Raw genomic sequence first — 21,170 nt, forward strand, 5'->3', positions numbered from 1 at the left:
ATCTTTCTCCATTCAGGCTGCCATGAATTCATTCTATATTTATTTACTGCCTACTGAATAGTGGTGCCACAGAAACGTAAAGGGAAAGAAATTCTTAGCTTTTGAGTTTCAAAATAGAACTGGTAGTCCATAGCAGAAGTAATAGCCTTGAGAAAACACTTTGAGACCTGAGAGGGAGGGAGAGAGGTTTCGGAGACTAAAATACAGTTGCAGTCTACTCAGTGTTACACATTAAGGGGAAAATCAGGTCTGAGAAAGATAGTACTTGGACACCCTTACATTCCAAGGAATGAACATCAGTCAGAAAGCTCAGAACTCAAGACTGAATCTGGGCTTTGGCTGAGGTATCCATTCCACAAGGCTGTGTTGATCAGGGTTTGCTTTGAGGGGAGTGGGGATGGTAAAATGCATTCCACGGCAAACAAAGGAATTTCTCGGTCCGCTCCCCCTTGTTGAAAAGTTGTACTTTTTATGGATACAGACAGTAGATTGGTGGTTGTCAGAGGTCGAGGTGGTGGGGTGGTGGTGGACAAAATGGGTGAAAAGGGTTAGAAAGTACAAACTTCCACTCAGAAATGAATATGTCCTGGGGATGTAGTATACAGCATGATGACTATAGTGAACAATATTGTATATTTCACAGTTGCTGAGAGAAAAGGTCTTAAAAGTTCTCATCACAAGAAAGAAGTTCTAACTAGGTGTGGTAACTTACTGTGGTGATCATCTCACAATATATACAAATATTGAATCATTACGTTGTGTACCTGAAACTAATATAATGTTATATGTCAATTAAATCTAAACAGAAAAGAGAAAATGAACTTGAATTTGCATAGGTGACAAGCAGTACCCTGGGCTCCTCAGATGTCTGCACATGAGGGGTTTAAAACATCTCCGACCCGGGAGAGGGAGACAGAGTGTCAGGAGAGATTGAGATCATACGATTTAAATATGAGGGGCTCAACCTTTCATGATGTATTTAGGGTTCTCTTGGTTGTACCTCAGAATTATGCTAGATGGTGCCAGAAATGCAAGTATGGCTCAAGAATTCTGTTCCTGAATCATTTCAGCATTGTGCCTCAGCAGAAGGATAGAAGTTGAGGCATTTTATGTGTAGAAACATAGGGATGAAGAAAGAGTCCTCAGTCTTCCATGGCCATATACAGGAGGGTAAACTGGCTGGTGCAGGCACTAATGTTGTCATAATTTCTGCTTAGAAATATGTGGAGTGTTTATGTGAAGAAAAGGAGACTAATCACGATGTGGATATAAGAAGTCTAGTGAGATAGGATAAATTGTGGCTATTGGAAGGGCAGGGCATCAAGTATCTGACAGTTCTCTCTGATGATGTCACCCAGCTAATCCCCTTAAATCAGTTCATTACCCTGGGACTTCAAGGGAGCGTCCAAGTTCAATTGTAAAGTAAGTGGAAATGTTCACAGCCTACTTTATAGCCTGACAGTCACACCTGTGACAATAGTGTTGAATTTGTGGATGCTCCAGAACCCCTCACACATGTATATCAGCAAGTTCTGATTTAAACAGATGAATGCCACGAGTGCTGAGAGATATATTCATGTGGAGTTCGGAGCTCAAGTTCAGGGGGAAGTCCGTGGGTATCTGAGGAGGCAGATGAGCAGAACTAGCCCAGGTCATCAGATGCTATAGTCAGATGAATTTTATTCTAGCAGGTTAGCTTATAAAATGGGATGACTTGCATATTTAGGAAGGGGCTTGGTGCCAGTTATTCTCACATTCATGGATGTAGCACAACTAGTATTCTGTGTTGTGGGGTGGACTTGACATTGTGCTTTTGTACTTTGATACATCCTGGATAAATCATCTCTTTAAAAAATATGTTTTTATTGGTTTCAGAGAGATGAAGGGAGAGGGAGAGAGAGAGAAACATCAGTGATGAGAGAGAATAATTGATTGGCTGCCTCCTGCATGCCCCCTACTGGGGATCGAGGCCACAACCTGGCCATCTGCCCTGACTGGAAATCAAACTGTGACTTTCTGGTTCATGGGTTGACACTCGACCACTGAACCACACCTGTTGGGCTGAATCATCTCTTTGATGTTTCATAGTAGAGACCTTGGCTTCAGTATTTACTTGAAAGATATACTCTTCCATTTAAGGTCACAATAATGTAAGAAAGAAGAACGACGACAATTTTTTAAAAGAGTCACTTGTTACCATGTTAGGAGCTGTCTTTGTTTCCAGATGATGCTGGCAATTTGTAGGTGGGACCACAATCAGAACCAGTGTTACCTTCATGTTTTTGTGTGACATTCACAGAATCACAGTAGCACTGTCGGAAGAACAATCCATTGGAGAAGCTTTGATGTGTTAGCGAAGGTGCTGTCCATAAGCTGTGTGTAGAAACCAAAGTGTAACAATCCCCTTAAGACATGTGTCTGCATCATTGCATAATAAAGTCACTCTTAGGCAGTGATTTCTTCTTTTGCTATTTCATTATATCTCTGAAAAATTTAATATTGAGGGCTAAATCTTTTATCTCTTTTGGCCCCCCATTGTGAATCTATTTTATGCTTCAGAATTATTTCCTCAGTTAGGCCTCTGAATGCTAATATATTGCAGAGTTTAAACACAACCACATTAGGCATGTTCATGAAAAAAACAGAGCTTTTAGTAGGATTCATAATGGATATTTTATATCTCCCTCTTGCTGAAGACCTAGGGAGTGGTTATATAAGATGTAAGTAATGTGTCTGCAAGAACAAAGCAATATATATGGTTTAAGCAGCTCAAAATCATCCTGTGAAAAGCTCCATTCTGTCTAATTCATACACACCTTAGCAGCATTGCTCTCTCTTTCCCCTGTGAAAATGTGAAATATAAACCCTATAGAATTGTAGATGGGTAGGTAATCCTAATCTTTGTTGTCTATTTGCAAGAAATTAGAAGACAATGCACCCATCTAAGGGTTAGGAAGAGCAGAATTCTGGGCCCAATTACTCTGTTTTTTCTTCAAGAAAAGCCAACAACTTTTCTGAATCCAAATTTCCTTTTTTCCTGAAATGGGCAAACTAACATTTCCTCAACATTTTCCCGAGGTGTGAAAATTGAAGAAGATATTAGACGAGACTGTGTTTGAAAACTGTGGCCCACAAAATGAGTGAAGAGTTGATGAGAATCTGGAAAGTCATGTGAATTGTTTTATTTGGTAAACTGAATATGTTGTCTCAGTGGCTCATAGTAGGCCATACCCTCATCCCCAGACTGGTGTGGGGACTTTACAAACTTTACCAGCCGTGGGCAAACTACGGCCCGCAGCCCGTTTGAAATGAATAAAACTAAAAAAAAAAAAAAAAGACCGTACCCTTTTATGTAATGATGTTTACTTTGAATTTATATTAGTTCACACAAACACTCCATCCATGCTTTTGTTCCGGCCCTCCAGTCCAGTTTAAGAACCCATTGTGGCCCTCGAGTCAAAAAGTTTGCCCACCCCTGCTTTAGCCTAAATGATTCTAAGCCCTACCTTTCAGAGGTTAGAGTTCTGGTGTGACAGTCATAGTTCACAAGACCCATCAGATAGAGCCTAATTGTTCAAACACCAACAACAGCAACAGCCCCTCCCCCAAGAGGTTATTGGTAGCTGCTAACAATTGGAGGTCCATGGTTAGTACAGTTGTGTCCCTTCCTTCCTGTGTGAGTGTTTTGCTATATCCACGGTCCAGTGGGTTTTGGAGGTGAGTGTGATGAACCCATAGGTCTCTCCATCTACCTTGCTGGTAGAAGTCTCTCAAACCCATATGTTGGAGCACAACTTTGTTTTGAATGTGAATATTTATTTTTGTAGCATTCTTTTCATTGAAGGTTCCCGCCCCCTCCCCCCCCCCCCCCCCTGCTTCTCTCAACAAAACCTTTTTAGAGTATTTTTTCAGTAAACAAGTCTTTACCTGACAAAGGAACTAGCTGGCGATACACCTTCACAACCCCCGCGATGCCCTGCTGACGTGGGCTGTCCCAGTTTTCTAAATGAGAAGCCTGCTCCTCTCCGCGCAGTCTCTGAGCACCGCCAGCTGTCTTCTCTTTCTAACGCTGCAGAGATGCTTTGAGGCTGCTTGTGTATTTTGTTGGCAACATTAGCACAGAAGGATGCAAGACTATAATAGCTGGAAAAGGTCACACAGCCTCCCATAATTGACGCCGGCAATATAAAATATGGCCTGCTCCATTTTGTAACAAGGTAGATATTGCTTTCTTGTTGATTTGAAGGGAAACAAATAAAGCAGATTGCCTTTGCTATTAAGTCTTCAGGTTAAAAGCTGCAAATCTGTGTGGTAAAGAGTGTCTTTCCTGGCTGTGAATAGTAAATTACCACCCCATCCTGCTGCCCGGACAATATGCTTCCAGCTTAATGAATGAGAGCTGTGTGCCTCCTCCAGCTATGCTTTGTAGCGTGAATGCACGCATAAAAAGAGGAATAGCATTGGGGACCCCAGTCATTTTAGTTTACTTGCCATCAAATATTTGTCCAGTAAAATAATTATGTGGAATTTAACAAAAATCAAGACATAAAGGCCAAATAGTTTGTTTTTTATTATCATAAATAAAAATTCCAAATGAATGATAAATAGCCAGAAGTGGCTTTGCAATGCAGCAGTCATTGTTAGTTACGTGCCAGACCCGCCAGAGAGCTCTGGTCTGAGCAAATAGAGTAGGTCTTCTAGTGAAAAAAAAAAAAGTTACCTGTTTCTGTTTTGATTGCATTATTTGAAATCAAAGGGCAAGTTAGGCTTAATCTTATTTTACTTTGTGTGGTTTCGGGTTTGTTCCTTTGCTTGAATGTGACAGGCATTTAGGAAAACCTTGGCAAAAGGACCAGACTCACTCTTTCCATATTCATCACTAAACCTTTACAAATGAATGTGACAAGACACTCTTCACCAACAATGCCATTACGGGAACTCCTCCGAGGCGCTCTTGAGAATTCAAACCATTTCCACAAGACAAAAACCACTAAGGAGCCCTTGGGAAACAGGTATCAGGGCCAAATAAAAATTCACCTCTATTTATATGTTAAACCAAGTTTCACAAAAATCACATTTATTCTGAGGAAGGAGATAAGCACCATACTAATGGCTACTGCCACAGTTTACAAAGGGAAGAACAATAAAGAGACTACTTCCCAGGTATTTTAGAGGTAATAGAAATAAACCCCTAAAGAAGCATAAAATATTCATTGAGGAGTGCACTGTGCTCTCTGGAATTACACAGGGCTGGTGACAGTGATGAAATGTGTTGCGGCTGCATAGAGAGATGCTGAGGTTTTAATGTACAAGTTATTGATTACCTGACGCATCCCAACAGTTTGTTTCCTGCAGTTACTTGCAACACGGGGAGAAGTGAAAACAACACATCCGTTTCCTAGGCTCCATTGCATGCAAAATGGAGCATGACGAGTTTCCTTCTCCCATTCATAACTGTGAGAGTTGCCTCGAGAATTAGTCTGTTTGAAACCAGGAGGTATAACTGTAGCACACAATGATTGAAAATGCTCAGGCTTTCAGTTCCATTTTAAGACTGGCCCCTTTATTCGGTTCTCATCTAAAATCTCAACATGCGGTGGCATCCACTAGGATTTCTTTTCTAATGGCAGCATTAAAGTATATAAAATACGGGAACCTTAAGCAAGTTGGGGAAAATAGGGGGAAGTTGCACACTTTGAAATGATTTGATGGAATTTATGATTTCACGTTTTATGTAGATGGGCGCTATACAGATTCAAATTAAATTTCAGTTACTCTGAAGTCCACCTCTTTTATTTGCTTTATTGCTGAACATCAAGCTTTAATTTTGAATATACTTACCCCCAAATAAGAAACTGGTTAAGAAGGATCACATTGTAAGGTATAAAAATGTCGAATCACTGTATTATGCACTTGAAACGAATATACGGGTACCCAATGTAAGATTATATACCTACTGGAGCTATTCTTAAATAGAAAAATAAACTAAAAAAAAAAAAAAAGAGAGAGAGAGAGAGATAGAAACACAGAATCAGGATGACTGGATGCAAATGAAAACGTGAACAGGAGGGAGAGTTAACAGTCTGAAAGCCACTGAAACAACTTTCCTATCAAGTTCTTCCAGCCCACTCTGTCCTGTGAGCTGGTGTTTCCATCACATTCCCCAGTGATCACACCCTATCTTAACTTGTCACCTTCTCACAAGAGTTAAACCTGAAGGAAGGTGCAGCCACCTCAGCACCGTGTTGGTGACTTTTCTTCAGTGCCAGAGGTACTCTCAAAGTTGAATCAGAACATAAAATAGGACCTGAGCAGACAGTTCTTGGTAGTGCTGTTGTCTCTTTTAAAAGCTTCAGCTTAATGGATGATGAAGCAAGAAGGTGAAGAGGCGTTCAGGAGAGAGAGTTTATGGTTCATGGGCTTTCGATGGAATTGTGTCCCAAATCCATGTAAATGGTGTTTGTCTCCTTGCATTTCTTGAGATAGGAATATCTTTATATATTTTTACAGATCATAACATCAATCTGTATTCATATACAAATAGATTTTAATCAAATCATTTGCGAGTTGTAATATATGAATCACATACTGTACTATATACTTGCAAGTATACCATACAGTAGATAATGGGAAGCCATGCTAATTTTTAGGGTGAAAGCAATGTGAACACTCTTTTGCAATTGACCTGCTAGGAATGGTAGGCTGCTATATGGAGGAGATTTATATAATATTATCCCACTCCAAAATTTAAAGGCTTGAAATCACAAACACATTTAAAGTGTTTCAAATTGAAATGTAATATTTATCATAGGGGACCATGCTAGAGAAGAGATAATATTTATAAAAAAACTTTTATTAATAAAACTTGCAAACATCTATATAATTAGAGGTAATATTTTGACTCCCTAAGTCCCATCACTCAGCTTCAGTGATTATGAGCATATGACTAATCTTGATTCATCTAAATCCCCAAACACATCCTTCCTGCTTTCCTCCTTCAGGGGATTATTTTGTGGCAAATCTCAGACATCATAGCATTTCCTTCTTAAATGCTTCAGTAGATATCCCTAAAATCAAAGTTTTTTAGAAAAAATTCTTTATTGATTAAGGTATTACATATGTGTTCTTATCCCCCCATTGCTCCCCCCCCCCCAATCATGCCCTCATCCCCCTGGTTGTCTGTGTCCATTGATTAGGCTTATATGCATGCATACAAGTCCTTTGGTTGATCTCTCCCCTTACCACCACCCTCCTCTACCTTACCTCTGAGGTTTGATGGTCTGATTAATACTTCTCTGTCTCTGGATCTGTTTTTGTTTTCAGTTTATGTTGTTCATTAAATTCCACAAATGAGTGAGATTATGTGATATTTATTTTTCTCTGACTGGCTTATTTCGCTTAGTAAAATGGTCTCCAGTTCCATCCATGCTGTTGCAAATGGTAAGAATTCCTTCTTTTTTACCTCAGCATAGTATTCCATTGTGTAGATGTACCACTGTTTTTTAATCCACTCATCTGCTGATGGATGGGCACTTAGGCTGTTTCCAAATCTTAGCTCTGGTGAATTGTGCCGTTATGAACATAGGGGTGCATATATCCTTTCTGATGGGTGTTTCTAGATTCTTGGGATATATTTCTAGAAGTGGGATCACTGGGTCAAATGGGAGTTCCATTTTTAGTTTTTTGAGGAGACTCCATACTGTTCTCCACAGTGGCTGCACCAGTCTGCATTCCCACCAGCAGTGCACAAGGGTTCCTTTTTCTCTGCATCCTTGCCTGCACTTGTCGTTTGTTGATTTGTTGATGATAGCCATCCTGACAGGTGTGAGATGGTACCTCATTGTCGTTTTGATTTGCGTTTCTCAGATAATTAGTGACTTTGAGCATGTTTTCATATGTCTCTTGGCCTTCCTTCTTTCTTTTTTCGAAAAGAATCTATTTAGGTCTGTTGCCCATTTTTTGATTGGGTTGTTTATCTTCTTTTTGTTAAGTTGTATGAGTTCCCTATAAATGTTGGAGATTAAACCCTTATCAGTGATAACATTGGCAAATATGTTCTCCCATGCAGTAGGTTCTATTGTTGTTTTGTTGATGGTTTCGTTTGCTGTGCAAAAGCTTTTTATTTTGATGTAGTCCCATTTGTTTATTTTGTCTTTAGTTTCCATTGCCCTAGGAGTGGTATCAGTGAAGAAATTGCTTCGGCATATGTCTGAGATTTTGCTGCCTGTGGATTCCTCTAGTATTTTTGTGGTTTCCCATCTTATGTTTAAGTCCTTTGTCAATTTTGAGTTTATTTTTGTGTATGGTGTAAGTTGGTGGTCTAGTTTCATTTTTTTGCATGTATCTATCCAATTTTCCCAACACCATTTATTGAAGAGACTGTCTTGACTCCATTGTATGTTCATGCTTCCTTTGTCAAATATTAATTGAGCATAGTGGTTTGGGTTGATTTCTTGGTTCTCTATTCTATTCCATTGGTCTATATGTCTGTTCTTGTGCCAGTACCAGGCTGTTTTGAGAACAGTGGCTTTGTAATACAGCTTGATATCTGGTATTGAGATCCCACCTTCTTTGTTCTTCTTTCTCTGGATTGCTGTAGCTATTTGGGTTCTTTTTTTATTCCAGATGAATTTTTGGAAGGTTTGTTCTAGGTCTGTGAAATATGCCCTTGGTATTTTAATGGGGAATGCATTGAATCTATAGATTTCTTTGGGTACTACGGACATTTTAATGATGTTGATTCTACCAATCCATGAACACGGTATGTTCTCCCATCTGTTTATGTCTTCCTCTATCTCTTTTTTCAGTGTCCTATAGTTTTCCATGTATAGGTCTTTTACTCCTTAATAAGTTAAGCTTATTCCTAGGTATCTTAATATTTTTGGTGCGTAAGAGTAAAGTTTTTTTTAAACAAAAAAATACTATACTATGATCACACCTAAAATGTTGCAACTATTCCTTAATGTCAGGAAACAGCCAATCAGTATTCAGATTTTCCCCAATTGCCTTATACGTGGTTTTTTGTTTTTGTTTGTTCTTTTTTTAGAGGTTGTTTGTTGGAATCAGGACTAAACAAGTTCACGTCTAGGGGAGCCCCCCCTTTTTTATAACTATAGCTCTCAGGAAAGAATATGTCTTTAGAAGCCTAGAAATCCATTTCTACAACTACATCTGATGTTCCTGCCTTACCTTCATGATTTGGTTTTCTTTCTTGAGCACATAATCTTCCTCATAGGCATCTTCCTCTGAAGACGCATTCAGGCCAAGGAACCTTTTGAGACACCCATTTTATTTTATGGATCCTACAAAAGAAATGAAACTCTCCAATGTGAACAGTGACCCAAGAGGATGATGACATTTAATTGGGGCACTTAATGTTCACAGAGTGGCCACAACTACCTCGAATCTGAAGTGTGTTCTTTCATCTGTTTTATCTTGTCAAAAATTTCATGACCTTTTCTTCTCCCACAATCTATACATATATAGTAGAATTTGAAAAGTATTTTTGGCAATCAAGATTTTCTTCTGATCCTTGTGTGAAAAAGGAAACATTTATGATCTTGAAAAGAGCATATGTTAACTTCCTTTGAATTCTTTAGATCAGCTAAAAGATGAATTTGCCATTTTAAGACTATGATATTGAAAAGGTCTGTCTTCAAAGTGAACCCATGCAGGAATACTTTTTTTTTAATCTTAGGGAATGTATATATTTTAAGGGAAACAGCAACCAAATTTGAAAATCAGTATGTACCCAATAGATCAGGCTTTTCAGAGAACCATGTCTCAAAAAAAATAGAGCTTTTGATTTCTTAAAATGATCTCTGAAGTCCCATCTTGAAATACATAAATCAACAAATTGAATTTTAATGGAAAATCAAGGGTGCTTTTCATAAGGCTCTTGAAAGAAGCTTTGAAAAATACGAACACAGAGAATTATCAGCTTATTCTAACGGCATTGACTTGACTCCAACATTTTATTTTTAAGTAAGAAAGGATATAACATCAAGGACAGATAGGAAGGCAACTTGTTTAAAATCAGAGCTGGCACATCCCACCTTGTCCCTCTCCACGAACTTTCTCCTCAGCCCGCTGAACCACCTGGATGAGCTCCAACCATTCAAACCATCTCACACACTGCAGCCGCTTCAACAGGGTTGTAGTTGCCTCTTTATAATGGCCATATAACCATTTTATTTTTAATTATAAAACAGAAGATGAGGCCACTATGCTGTGAGACATTCAATAAAATGTTGCTGTAGAGTTCCTCCCACCCATTTAATAATATAATATTTAAAATATAAAAACAAGTGGGTTTCAGGTATATTAAATTTTGCCCAGTGATGCTGTGAGACAGTACATTATTATTCCTACAGACATGTAGAGGACTTTTGGGGTTGGGTGAGCAGCCAGGGTTGCATGGTCAGTAGCTGATATCTGCTTCAATATGATGTGTTTGTTTAGGAGTTTGTTCAGCCAAACTCTCCTAATTTAAGCTGTCAGACAATCTATTATTTTAAGATGGGTGAACGTGTCTATCAGATGTAAACTGAAGGACAAAATGCCAAGTGTCAAGGCCAACCATGGTTTCGTTTTACATCTGGTAGAGTTTCCAGAATCAGTCTCTCAACGATTATTTGTAGAATGGGGATAGTTCTTGACCCACAGGAAAGGAAACCCAGAGAACTGCTTGTAACAACACCAAAAATTTTATTTCGCATGTTCAGGGTTTTAGATGAATGCCCATCTGTTCCCACCCATGCCCCATTATTAGGGGAATTTGCAGGAAAACAGTCATTGGTTATTCTACTTTTGGTCAAGCACTCAGACCCTGGGCTCTTTTGAAAAAAATATTTTTATTGATTTCAGAGAGGAAGGGAGAGGGAGAGAGAGATATAAATCAATGATGAATCCGGCTGGTTTGGTTCAGTCGATAGAGCATCCACCTGTGGACCAAAGGGTCCCAGGTTTGATTCCAATCAAGGGCATGTACCTTGGTTGCAGGCTCCTCCCTGGCCCGGGCCCTTGTCAGGACTCTTGCAAGAGACAACCAATCTATGTGTTTCTCTCACATCGATGTTTCACTCTGTCTTTCACTTTCTTCCACTCTCCCTAAAATCAAGGGAAAAATATTCTCGGGGCGAGGATTAAAAAAAAGACAAACAAACAAAATCATCAATGATGAGAGGGAATCATTGGTCGGCTGCCTCCTGCATGCCCCCTACTGGGGACTGAGCCTGAAATCTGGGAATACGTTCTGACCGGCAATCGAGCTATGACCTCCTGGTTCATAGGTCGATGCTCAACTGAGCTACACTGCCCAGGAATCATGGGCTCTTTTGATAAATATCTGTCTCCAATAGTCTTGATAGAGTTTCCTGAAGACTGGTCATAATTTGTCTCAATATTTAAATTATTCTCGAATCTGTAGATACCTGAGCACATTTGGATAATGTTTTAAACACTATGTCTTTATTATAGAGCTACTTAATAAAATTCCAGAGTGCTCAAATTGGCAGTGGTATTAACAATATGTTTTACTTTCAGTCTTTGAACAAGAGGAACCGGGCTTCCAACGGGCAGTTCCAGAATCCAAATACCAGTTGTAAATTTCTGTTCTTGGGGAAGTCTTCTCATTTTAGTTCTTAGCTGTTACATAGATCTAGGGGGAAGAAAAGCCTTTACTGGTCATCCGGTACTTTCCCCTGTCTTAGGGTGAAAGCCTACAAAGAAATTGAGGAGGTTTTATACTTAAAAAGACTTTTACAGGCCGACACACTAGAAAACCTTATAGATTTGTTTCTCCTCTGGAATCCTATTGATTATAAACCTATAAAACCTTGAAAATGATCAGTTTTCTAAGATGCTAAGATACAGAAACTGTATATTTACATTGGAGGAGTAAAATGGATGACAAAATTATTGTTTTAAAAAAGTTTCACTGAAGTTATTTTTAAAATTTAAGAATGTATCTAAAGAAATGTAGAGTATAATCTTTAGGTTTGTTGAAAAGCTATTTTAAGAAATTAGATAGCCCTTGTTGGGTGGCTCAGTTGGTTGGCGCATCGTCCCATACACTAAAAGGTTGGGGGTTTGATTTCCGGTCAGGTTACATATTCAATCCACTGTTGGGGCATACATGGGAGGCAAACAATTGCTGTTTATCTCTCATATCAATGTTTTTTTTTCTCTCGCTCTCAAATAAATTAAAAGAATATCCTCAGGTGAGGATAAAAAAAAATGAGATAAATGGTAGGAAAAATAATCAAAATTAAATATACTAGAACTTACAAAATTGTTTTGATAACTACCAGAGAAGTTCCCATCTGATGTTTTACTCTCTTGATAATTATCATGCAGAGCGAAGAGTGAATTACAATAACTGCTTCTTTTTTAAAAAAATATATTTTATTGATTTTTTACAGAGAGGAAGGGAGAGGGATAGAGAGTTAGAAACATCGATGAGAGAGAAACATTGATCAGCTGCTTCCTGCACACTCCCCACTGGGGATGTGCCTGCAACCAAGGCACATGCCCTTGACTGGAATCGAACCTGGTACTCTTGAGTCCACAGGCCGATGCTCTATCCACTGAGCCAAACTGGTTAGGGCTGCTTCTTTTTTTAATAATTGCCTTAAAAAGAGTAAAATTGTGTGCTTCTGTTTTTTGACAATTTCAAAATTGTAATATGACTACTACAGTACTTTCATGTTTCTAATTCTCTGTCTTGTCAAATTAAAGGTTTAGAAGGTAAAATGAGTTAAAAGATTCTATTGTAAGATCCAAGTACTATTAGGAGTTCTAACAGGATAACTGGCTTTTCTCTAAATTTATGCATGCATATGACAAGAGATACCTTGCCACTGAGTCTTGCAATCTGTTTAAGTATTGATTTCTTACATTTTATTTTATACTTTCGATAAAACCAATTTTCAAGAGCATATTATTCAAGCATATTGGTTTTTTCAGTACTGCAGCAAGGATGAAGGTCAAATATAATGTGTGTGTGTGTGTGTGTGTGTGTGTGTGTGTGTGAACATAAGCATGAGACAATTTATGTATATATCAATTTTCATAAAATTGGCATGGATTTTTGAGGAGTCTGAGCTGTAGCCTAAAAATGAAGTCACCAGATAACCTTCTTTGGGTGATAAGTTTCTACCTTCGGAGCTTTTCTTCATTATTTCTTATCCATAGAATGTCTCCATCTCTGAAGCTGACTGTAGACTAGACTTAGTTGCTACCTAATGGGGATGTGGAGGAGGGTCGTCAAGTATCATAGGAGCCATTGAGTTAGTTGGATTACAAAAAAATCCCTTTCTGCTTCTGGAACCATCACTTTATTAATTAGTGGAGGAAATTGATTATATGCCACGTGACAAGTACTGAGCTTCTACAGGTGCTGAGCAGCTCAACTGTGACAGGTTAAAATGGGGACATTTCTTCTTGTACACAAATGGTTTATAAACATTTTCTTTTAACAACGAACACTGTTTAAGAACTAACTTTACTTAGAACCTCATCTCCAGTACATATCATCAATGAGGTGGGTTTGCTTAGGGCTGATGGCAGGCTGAACACCTATAGATATGGTGTCTGTGCTGATTTGGAGCACCTAAGGGCCCCAATTGTAAATGTTTTGTCCATCACCCATGGAGTTCTTGGGTAGAGCGAGAGAGGGAGGGTCCTGAAGCTCCATCTCCCAGCTTCCTCTTACCTGTATCCTCCTGGAGATTGTTGTTCCAGCTAATTCAGAAGAATCTGAGGGTTTCCTGAAATGCAGTTAGAAAGCTGCTCTTCTGCTTAGTGTTTCTGGAGTAAAAGTTACTTCCACAACATTTTAGGATACACTGATCTTCTTAAATTTGGAAACATAGCACTTATGGCTTCTCCTGATTTAAAATACTATGTAAAAAAAAAAAGCAGGAATCAACTATTTCTGGTATGGATGTGTAAAAATATTCAGCAGAGGGGATTTGAGAAGTCAGACTGACCCTCTTGTTGGGGTTTGTGAAATTACTTGAGGATTCTTTATTTAGGGTAGCTGGTGCTGAGGGGCCTGGAGCGATCTAGCTATTTGGGGGAGCGGGAGACTTTTTCAGCTATTATTTTCAGGGACAGCATTTCACTATTAAAGAAAGAGTTATGTCAGAAAGGGTAGGAAAGAGTCTGTGAAGAGGAATTCAGAATATGATGCTCCTTGTAGAAAAACAACTTCGGATTTAAAGTCGTCCAGTTGCCGGCAATCCAAGAGTTTTGTAATTGATGCATTTTCTGAGCTTCAGCTGGAAGCGAAAGAGCTGATTCCTGGTAGAAATGATCATTGATCAGTGATCTTTCATCCATTTCCTCTGGAGAAGCTGCAACAAAGTTTTCAAAAGGGGTTTTTCCAATATCTGTGGTAGAAAGATAATGATCAAACTAAAACGTTGAGAGACTAATCGCTTGAGAATGGAATGGAAAGCTCATGGCCCCAAAACTTTCCCTTGACCTCTGTCAAGCCATTGCCACCCCAGTCAATATCCTGCCATCACTAATGAGAAACTGTTTGTGACACAGCTGATTGGCCATCCTTCGAAACTCCTGCGGAGGGATGCCAGGGCGTTCAATGACACAGCTCAAAAGAGAACAAAAGTCCATTTTCAAAGGATCCAAAACACACTAAGTGGTGACCCGAGTTCTGCTCTCTCCATTATTGCTGTTAGGCTGGAACGCTAATTAAAAACCTCTGCCGGCCCAGATGTGTGTCTGGTGTCCTAAAATATGTCGTCTCTACAGGACGGACAAAAACAGCCTCAGCAAGCCTTTGACCAGACGCCTGTCTTTATGTGTTTATTGATTCTCACCCCAAAAGGCTCAAGTTCTGTCCCTAACGGACCGAAGTGTTGTGGGGGTAATTTTACTTTAGCCTGGCAAAGTTTCTAATGATGTGGACAAAGGCAGGGATGCGATTATTTCTAGTCTCATTAATCACCTTGGGTTAGTTGGTTACTTAATTATCTATTTTCAAATCCTTGTTTTTCTCAGGCCTCAGCAGAAAAACCCTTGAAGAATTTTATCTCTTGATGGTTCATAAATGAAATTATGAAGGCTGGATATGGTGCAGTTGATTATATTTGATGGTGGCAGAGATGGGGCAGTTGATAAAACACAACTAAAGTATGAAGTTACTTTCAAAAGTTCTGTTGTTCTGTGATGTAAATATAAATCACCAGTATGTGGCAAGGGGATGGTAAGTGCTGCTTTTAGAGAACTAATGACTATTTCTGTAGCCTTTCTTACAATGGCCTGATAAAAATTTGAGGCAAACATTCAAGGATTGTGTTAGATTATACATGGAAAACATAGCTTGAAATACCAATTATACTATGCAATTATATTTGGAGACCCTTGGTAATACTTGCAAACACTGTTGCTGCATTTAAAGATGCTAAAAATAGGAACGGTTAGGGCAGCTCCTGCAGAGTACAGTGTGGGAGCTGGGGAAGAAGCGGGTCCTGAGAAGGTTTGGTAGATGGTTAGTGAGTCTTAGTTACACACCGACAAGAAAGTGATTTCTGAAGAGACGTGTAACTAATACATGCACAGAGGGTCTTTGGGAGAAATATCAGGCTTGTCCTTTTTATCTTCTTTGTAAGAAATAAGGAAAATAAATGAGGAGGATAACAAAATCATACTCACACTATTTAAACAGATGTGAAGATTGGAAATGGCTCTTCATAAAAACCTGAGCTGAAGTGAGTTAATGTGGCAAAGGGAGCTGGATAGATGTTCTTGCAGGTGTGGGGTGTGGCTCTGTCCCTGCAGGTGTGGGGTGTGGGGTGTGGTTCTGTGCCTGCAGGTGTAGGGTGTGGTTCTGTGCCTGCAGGTGTGGGGTGTGGCTCTGTCCCTGCAGGTGTGGGGTGTGGCTCTGTCCCTGCAGGTGTGGGGTGTGGGGTGTGGCTCTGTGCCTGCAGGTGTGGGGTGTGGGGTGTGGCACTGTGCCTGCAGGTGTGGGGTGTGGCACTGTGCCTGCAGGTGTGGGGTGTGGCTCTGTGCCTGCAGGTGTGGGATGTGGCACTGTGCCTGCAGGTATGGGGTGTTAGGTGTGGCTGTGCAGTGGTGGGTGCTCTGGGCATGTGCACAGGAAAAGTCATGATCAAGAGAACAGGGTAGACTCCTCATGTTTTGAATAATTTTTATAGAATTCCTCCAAGATTACTATATAAAGAGGAACCAGTCACAGTTTAGCATTTAATTGTTTTTGTTTGGTGGAAATTAGGGAGTGTAGACTCCACTGTTTCATATCTTGTGTAGCTAAAGCCAGTGTCCTGTTCTGGGCCATGGTAGAGACCTCAGGTGTTACGGCCAAAGGGGCCTGCTCGGGTGCCACTTGTTACGGCCAAAGATGATCCTGAGTGGGGGGTGAAAGGATTGAGAAAAGACAGACAAGAGAATGAAAGCTGGGTCTCAGTGGGACGCTGCTCCCTGATGAGGAGACAACACCAGCGCCCACAAGCTGTGTCTTTATTTTATAGTAGATGCCACGAGGCAAAGTAGGGGCGTGATCAAGTTGTTTACAGCATTCTCGTGAGTTTCAATCCTACTCAACTACATGCACCCGAACTCTATCACAAGACACGTGGGGCTAAGTGTTCGGAACATAGGTTCAAGCTTACAACCATAGCTGTTGGCTATAATTGTGCTGGGAGGGCCCTGCCCTCCAGCTGGCACTTGCACATGGCAATGAGAGGACCCTGTCCTTTCATTAGTCCGAGGCTTGAACCTGGCCAAAACACTGTAGTCGCGCCCCACACTCAGGAATGAGCTAACTCAGCACACATCAGGACTGTCAGTGGAGGCCTGGGTGTGTGCCATCGCAATCACAAGTGACAGTCACACTCGTCACTGTGTGCACATTTCTAAGAACATCTGCCCTTTCCACTGGTTGGGTTGTTGGGGAGGTTAACTTCATTATGTTGTATTTCTGACATTGAACCTTGATGTTCATATTTTCTGTAACATAATAGGAGGTCCTAGAATATCTATGCAAATGTGTAAGTGATTGGGTATTTTTATGTGTAAATCTTAGTTTCTGTGGGTGACCTTGCCAACTATGTTACTGGGAAAATGAAGGTGATCTGAAAAGAGTTTCCATAGCTTGGCATGTGCAGCCACGCCCCCCCTCTATAACTGTGCACACTAGACCCCTCTCTCTGCTCGAGGACATCAGTCTAGCAAGTCCCCTTCTCTCCTTCCCTTCAGTGGCTCCTCCCCTCCCTCACAGCAAAACCAGAGACCTCACAGTGGCATTTCAGGTGCCACCCCACATGCCCCCGGTATTTTGTGACTCTGGTGCCCTCTGCACCAGTGACACCATCCCTTGCTTGTGTATGGAACACATGAAGGCATTTGCAGCACTCTCTACCTCAATGACTATTCCCCAGATATTTTCAGCCCTCTGCCCCTCATGTCTCCAGCTCTGTCAACTTTTGCTCAAATGCCGCCTTCTCACTTAATGCCAATTTCATATCTCCTTATTTATAACTAGAGGCCCGGTGCACAAATTCGTGCACCCAGTGGTGTCCCTCAGCCTGGCCTGCAGGATCGGGCCAAAACCGGCTCTCTGACATCCCCTGAGAGGTCCTGGATTGCAAGAGGGTGCAGGCCGGTCCAAGGGACCCAACTGGTGCACGATTGGATCCAGGGAGGCACGTGAGAGGTTGGCCAACCAGGGAGGGACCGCAGGAGGGCTTTAGGGCATGTCTGGCCTGTCTCGCTCAGTCCCAACCAGCTGAACCCCAGCAGCAAGCTAATCTACCAGTCAGAGCGTCTGCCTCCTGGTGGTCAGTGCATATCATAGTGACTGGTTGACCAGTCGACTCTCTGCCCCCTGGTGGTCAGTGCATGTCATAGTGACTGGTTGACCAGTTGACTCTCTGCCCCGTGGTGGTCAGTGTATGTCATAGCGACTGGTCAGCCGGTCGACTGTCTGCCTCCTGGTGGTCAATGCATGTCATAGCGAGTGGTTGAGAGGCCTTAGCACAGTGGTTCTCAACCTTCTGTCCTTTTAAATACAGTTCCTCATGTTGTGACCCAACCATAAAATTATTTTCATTGCTACTTCATAACTGTAATGTTGCTACTATTATGAATCATAATGTAAATATCTGATATGCAGGATGGTCTTAGGCGACCCCTGTGAAAGGGTCGTTCTACCGCCAAAGGGGTCGCGTCCCACAGGTTAAGAATCGTGGCTTAGCATATCATTAGAATATTATGCTTTGATTGGTTGAACCGACGGCTGGATGACTGGACATTTAGCATATTAGGCTTTTATTTTTTTATTTATTTTATTTTTTTGTTGTTAATTTTTTTATTATTAACTAAGATGTCTTTATTTTTTGTGTGTGATTAATCACTATGCTTTAATTATGTTCAATTTATAACAATGAAATTGGGGGTCACCACAACTTGAGGAACTGTGTTAAAGGGTCACAGCATTAGGAAGGTTGAGACCACTGGTCTAAGGTTTAGTTCTACCTCCCAGGGGGTCTTGGGCTGAATGTTCTTGAGCATCTCCAGGAAGGCCTGCGGGGATGGTGCCTCCACATTCTGGAAGGTCTTCTGGACTCTGCTGTACAGGATGAAGTAGTTCATATACAGACAGATGAACCCCAAGTGGTTCTCATCGAAAAGGATGAAGACTCCAGGGAGGGTCCGGGGGTAGTGCTGGTCTCCTGAGCACATGTCCACAGGCAGAACAAAAGGGACAGGCTGCTCCTCCGAAGCTGCAGCCCCGGACTCCCCGACGTTGGGCTGGGCAGGGCTCTGCCAGCCATGGCCCTCGCTTTCCTCAGTCCCGTCTTCTTGCTGCTGCTGCTGCTCCCGGATCACATGCTGGTCAATCTCCTGGACCACGTGGGAGAGCTCGTTGAAGTTGCGGAAGAACCCGCCATCTGGCAGCTGGATGCGGTGCCTGAGGTGGATCTCTAACATCCTGATGGAGAATCCCGTGATGTTCGTGACCCTGGCATGCTTCCCATGGAAGCTGAGCATGGCAGTCGTTAGGCCGTATTCATCGTATTTGCCTTGGAAGAGGCCTGGTCTGATGAGGTCGTCCGGGTGGCTCGGCGGGAGGTAGAGGCGGCGGTAGGTCAGGCAGTCACATGGCTGTCTGACCTCCTGCACCAGCACCCGCCCCCATGCGTTCCAAGGCCGCGTTGGGGAATCCTTTCGGTGGTCTGTCTTGATGCTGAACCTGTCCTTCTGAATCTGCATGTGGAGGTTGTGGGGCCTGCGGTGGCGGCCTGCCTTGCACTCCACCGCGGCTGATTTCCGCTCCGTCAGGCGCATTCTGAACAAGGGCTCGGATTGCATTGGGCCATCCCCATGGGGGTTAAGGGAAGGCCTGCACGTCCAACCAGTAATGCCTAAGCCATCCACCACGACATTCAGCAGTCTCCTATAGCCCTTATCTAGCTGCCACAAACCCAAAATGTGTCTGTATGGGTGGAACAGCTTCATATAGACTTCTCGATAAGACAAACCGATCATCTCTAGGTTCGGCAAGGTTTCACGAACGCCATACTCTGCCCGGCAGCGCCGTCTCCAGATGCTGTCGATGGGCAGGATATGGTAGAATTTGGTGCAGGCCAGGGTCAGGCTGGGCAGGTCGGTGCCGGGGAGCGAGGCGAAGATCTCCACCAGCATCTCCACCGGCAGGTCCTGCAGCGAGCAGCGCGGGGGCGGCATGGGGCTCGCGATTCCTCCACTCCCCGCACAGCACCTCGCTGCCGTGTTCACCTCGAGGTGCTTTTCTGCCGGGGCCGGCTTGCTGTGGGCCGCTGCCTTCTCAGCTGGGCCCTGGTGCTCCTGATGACACCGACATCCCCGCGAAGAGCCCACGCCGCAGAGGCAAGCACACTCCTCCATGCCTCCACGCTTAACAGCCACCACCTGGCTTTTATTATATAGGATTGGGACCTCCCCCAACTCTACATATTACATGCCTGGTTCTTTTCCCTTTGCCTGCTTAATTTTAATCCATAGCCATTATCATAATCTCTCATGTTAGGTATCTTATTTATTTTGCTTCTTTTATTGCAACCTCCCTCAACACCCATGCAGCTACACACCCGTGCCTCTCACAGGCACCTGTAACACTATCCAGCACACAGGAGGCGTCAGTTAGCCAATCACACATTAGAGAAAAACCACTCTTGCCTTTTGCGTATTTGGTGTATTTTATGTTCTCTGTTTTGTTTCAGAGCTATGAATAACTTGGTCCTTCTCCACTGGTTCTTAAAAGACAGAATCATAAGCTCATTAAGTAAAATAAAGGGAAAGACCTGCATATTGATTACATATTATTTGTTTCATATGTTTATTATTATTAAATATGTTTTTTATTGATTTCAGAGAGGAAGGGAGAGGGAGAGATAAAAACATCAATGATGAGAGGGAATCATTGATCTACTGCCTCCCCCACACCCCAAGCCCGAAACCCAGGCATGTATCCCAACTGGGAATCCATCCATGACCTCTGAGTTCATAGGTCAACATTCAACCACCAAGCCACACTGGCTGGGCTCATATGTTTATTATTTAGGACACATTTATATCCTAAAGAGGTTGTGTTTTCTTGAAATAATTACTAAGCATTTTAGACAGTTTTTCTTTTCTGCAAAATATAAATCCCCTAAGAAGCAACAACAATAAAGACACAACACAAACAGAAGAGAAGCCAGGAGTCAAAAAGAGCTTCGTTAGTAATCCTGAGCAATTAGTGAGCCTCGTGCTTCGGAATCCAAATGACTCCCTGCCAGAGCCTGGTGCTGATGGACTGACGCGGTCCCCGCGAGCGCCTGGCTGCTTCTCTTCAGTACAGCAGGGCGCGTCCAGGGAAAGTGAGAACAGAGGCATTTATCTAGGTTAGTCAAGTAAACTCAACCCCAACTACCTTCCACCTGGCTCGCTTCTCTCCCCAGGGTGCCACCAGAGTGCTGGAGTTATTAACAACAGAGTGGATTCTGTGTAAACAAACAAAAGCAGCAGCAAAAACCCCCAGAGCAGCGTCTTCTTCCTCTCCTCTACACGAGGTTCAGGAAGGGTGCCTTTAATTTTAAGATGGAGACAGCTTTTGATAATAATGAGAAAAAGAGCAGACACTTACTTCTATGTTGCTCCCACAT

General features: G+C 41.9%; 1 protein-coding gene across 1 annotated transcript; it reads right to left on the minus strand.

Moving 5' to 3' along the window:
• Positions 1–2,201: 2,201 nt before the first annotated feature.
• Positions 2,202–19,911, minus strand: LOC132240204 (F-box only protein 31-like). The gene is made up of 5 exons (XM_059707517.1): positions 19,766–19,911; positions 19,112–19,642; positions 18,851–19,027; positions 9,190–9,271; positions 2,202–2,312 (listed from the first exon to the last, which is right to left on the minus strand). Exons 1-5 carry the CDS (start codon positions 19,909–19,911, stop codon positions 2,202–2,204), a joined length of 1,047 nt encoding a protein of 348 aa, XP_059563500.1.
• Between the last annotated feature and the right edge of the window lie 1,259 nt (positions 19,912–21,170).

The sequence above is a fragment of the Myotis daubentonii genome, chromosome 8, assembly GCF_963259705.1.
Source record: "Myotis daubentonii chromosome 8, mMyoDau2.1, whole genome shotgun sequence".
Taxonomy (NCBI): Eukaryota; Metazoa; Chordata; class Mammalia; order Chiroptera; family Vespertilionidae; genus Myotis; species Myotis daubentonii.

What these genes read in the sequence shown, in the direction of transcription:
- LOC132240204 (XM_059707517.1), bottom strand. Translation starts at nt 19,911, where the DNA reads ATGGAGGAGTGTGCTTGCCTCTGCGGCGTGGGCTCTTCGCGGGGATGT. An exon ending in TACCGCCGCCTCTACCTCCC is followed by an intron (nt 19,028 to 19,111) that starts GCCGAGCCACCC and finishes TGCCATGCTCAG; the next exon opens with CTTCCATGGGAAGCATGCCA. An exon ending in ATCCGGGAGCAGCAGCAGCA is followed by an intron (nt 9,272 to 18,850) that starts GCAAGAAGACGG and finishes GTGTCTCAAAAG; the next exon opens with GTTCCTTGGCCTGAATGCGT.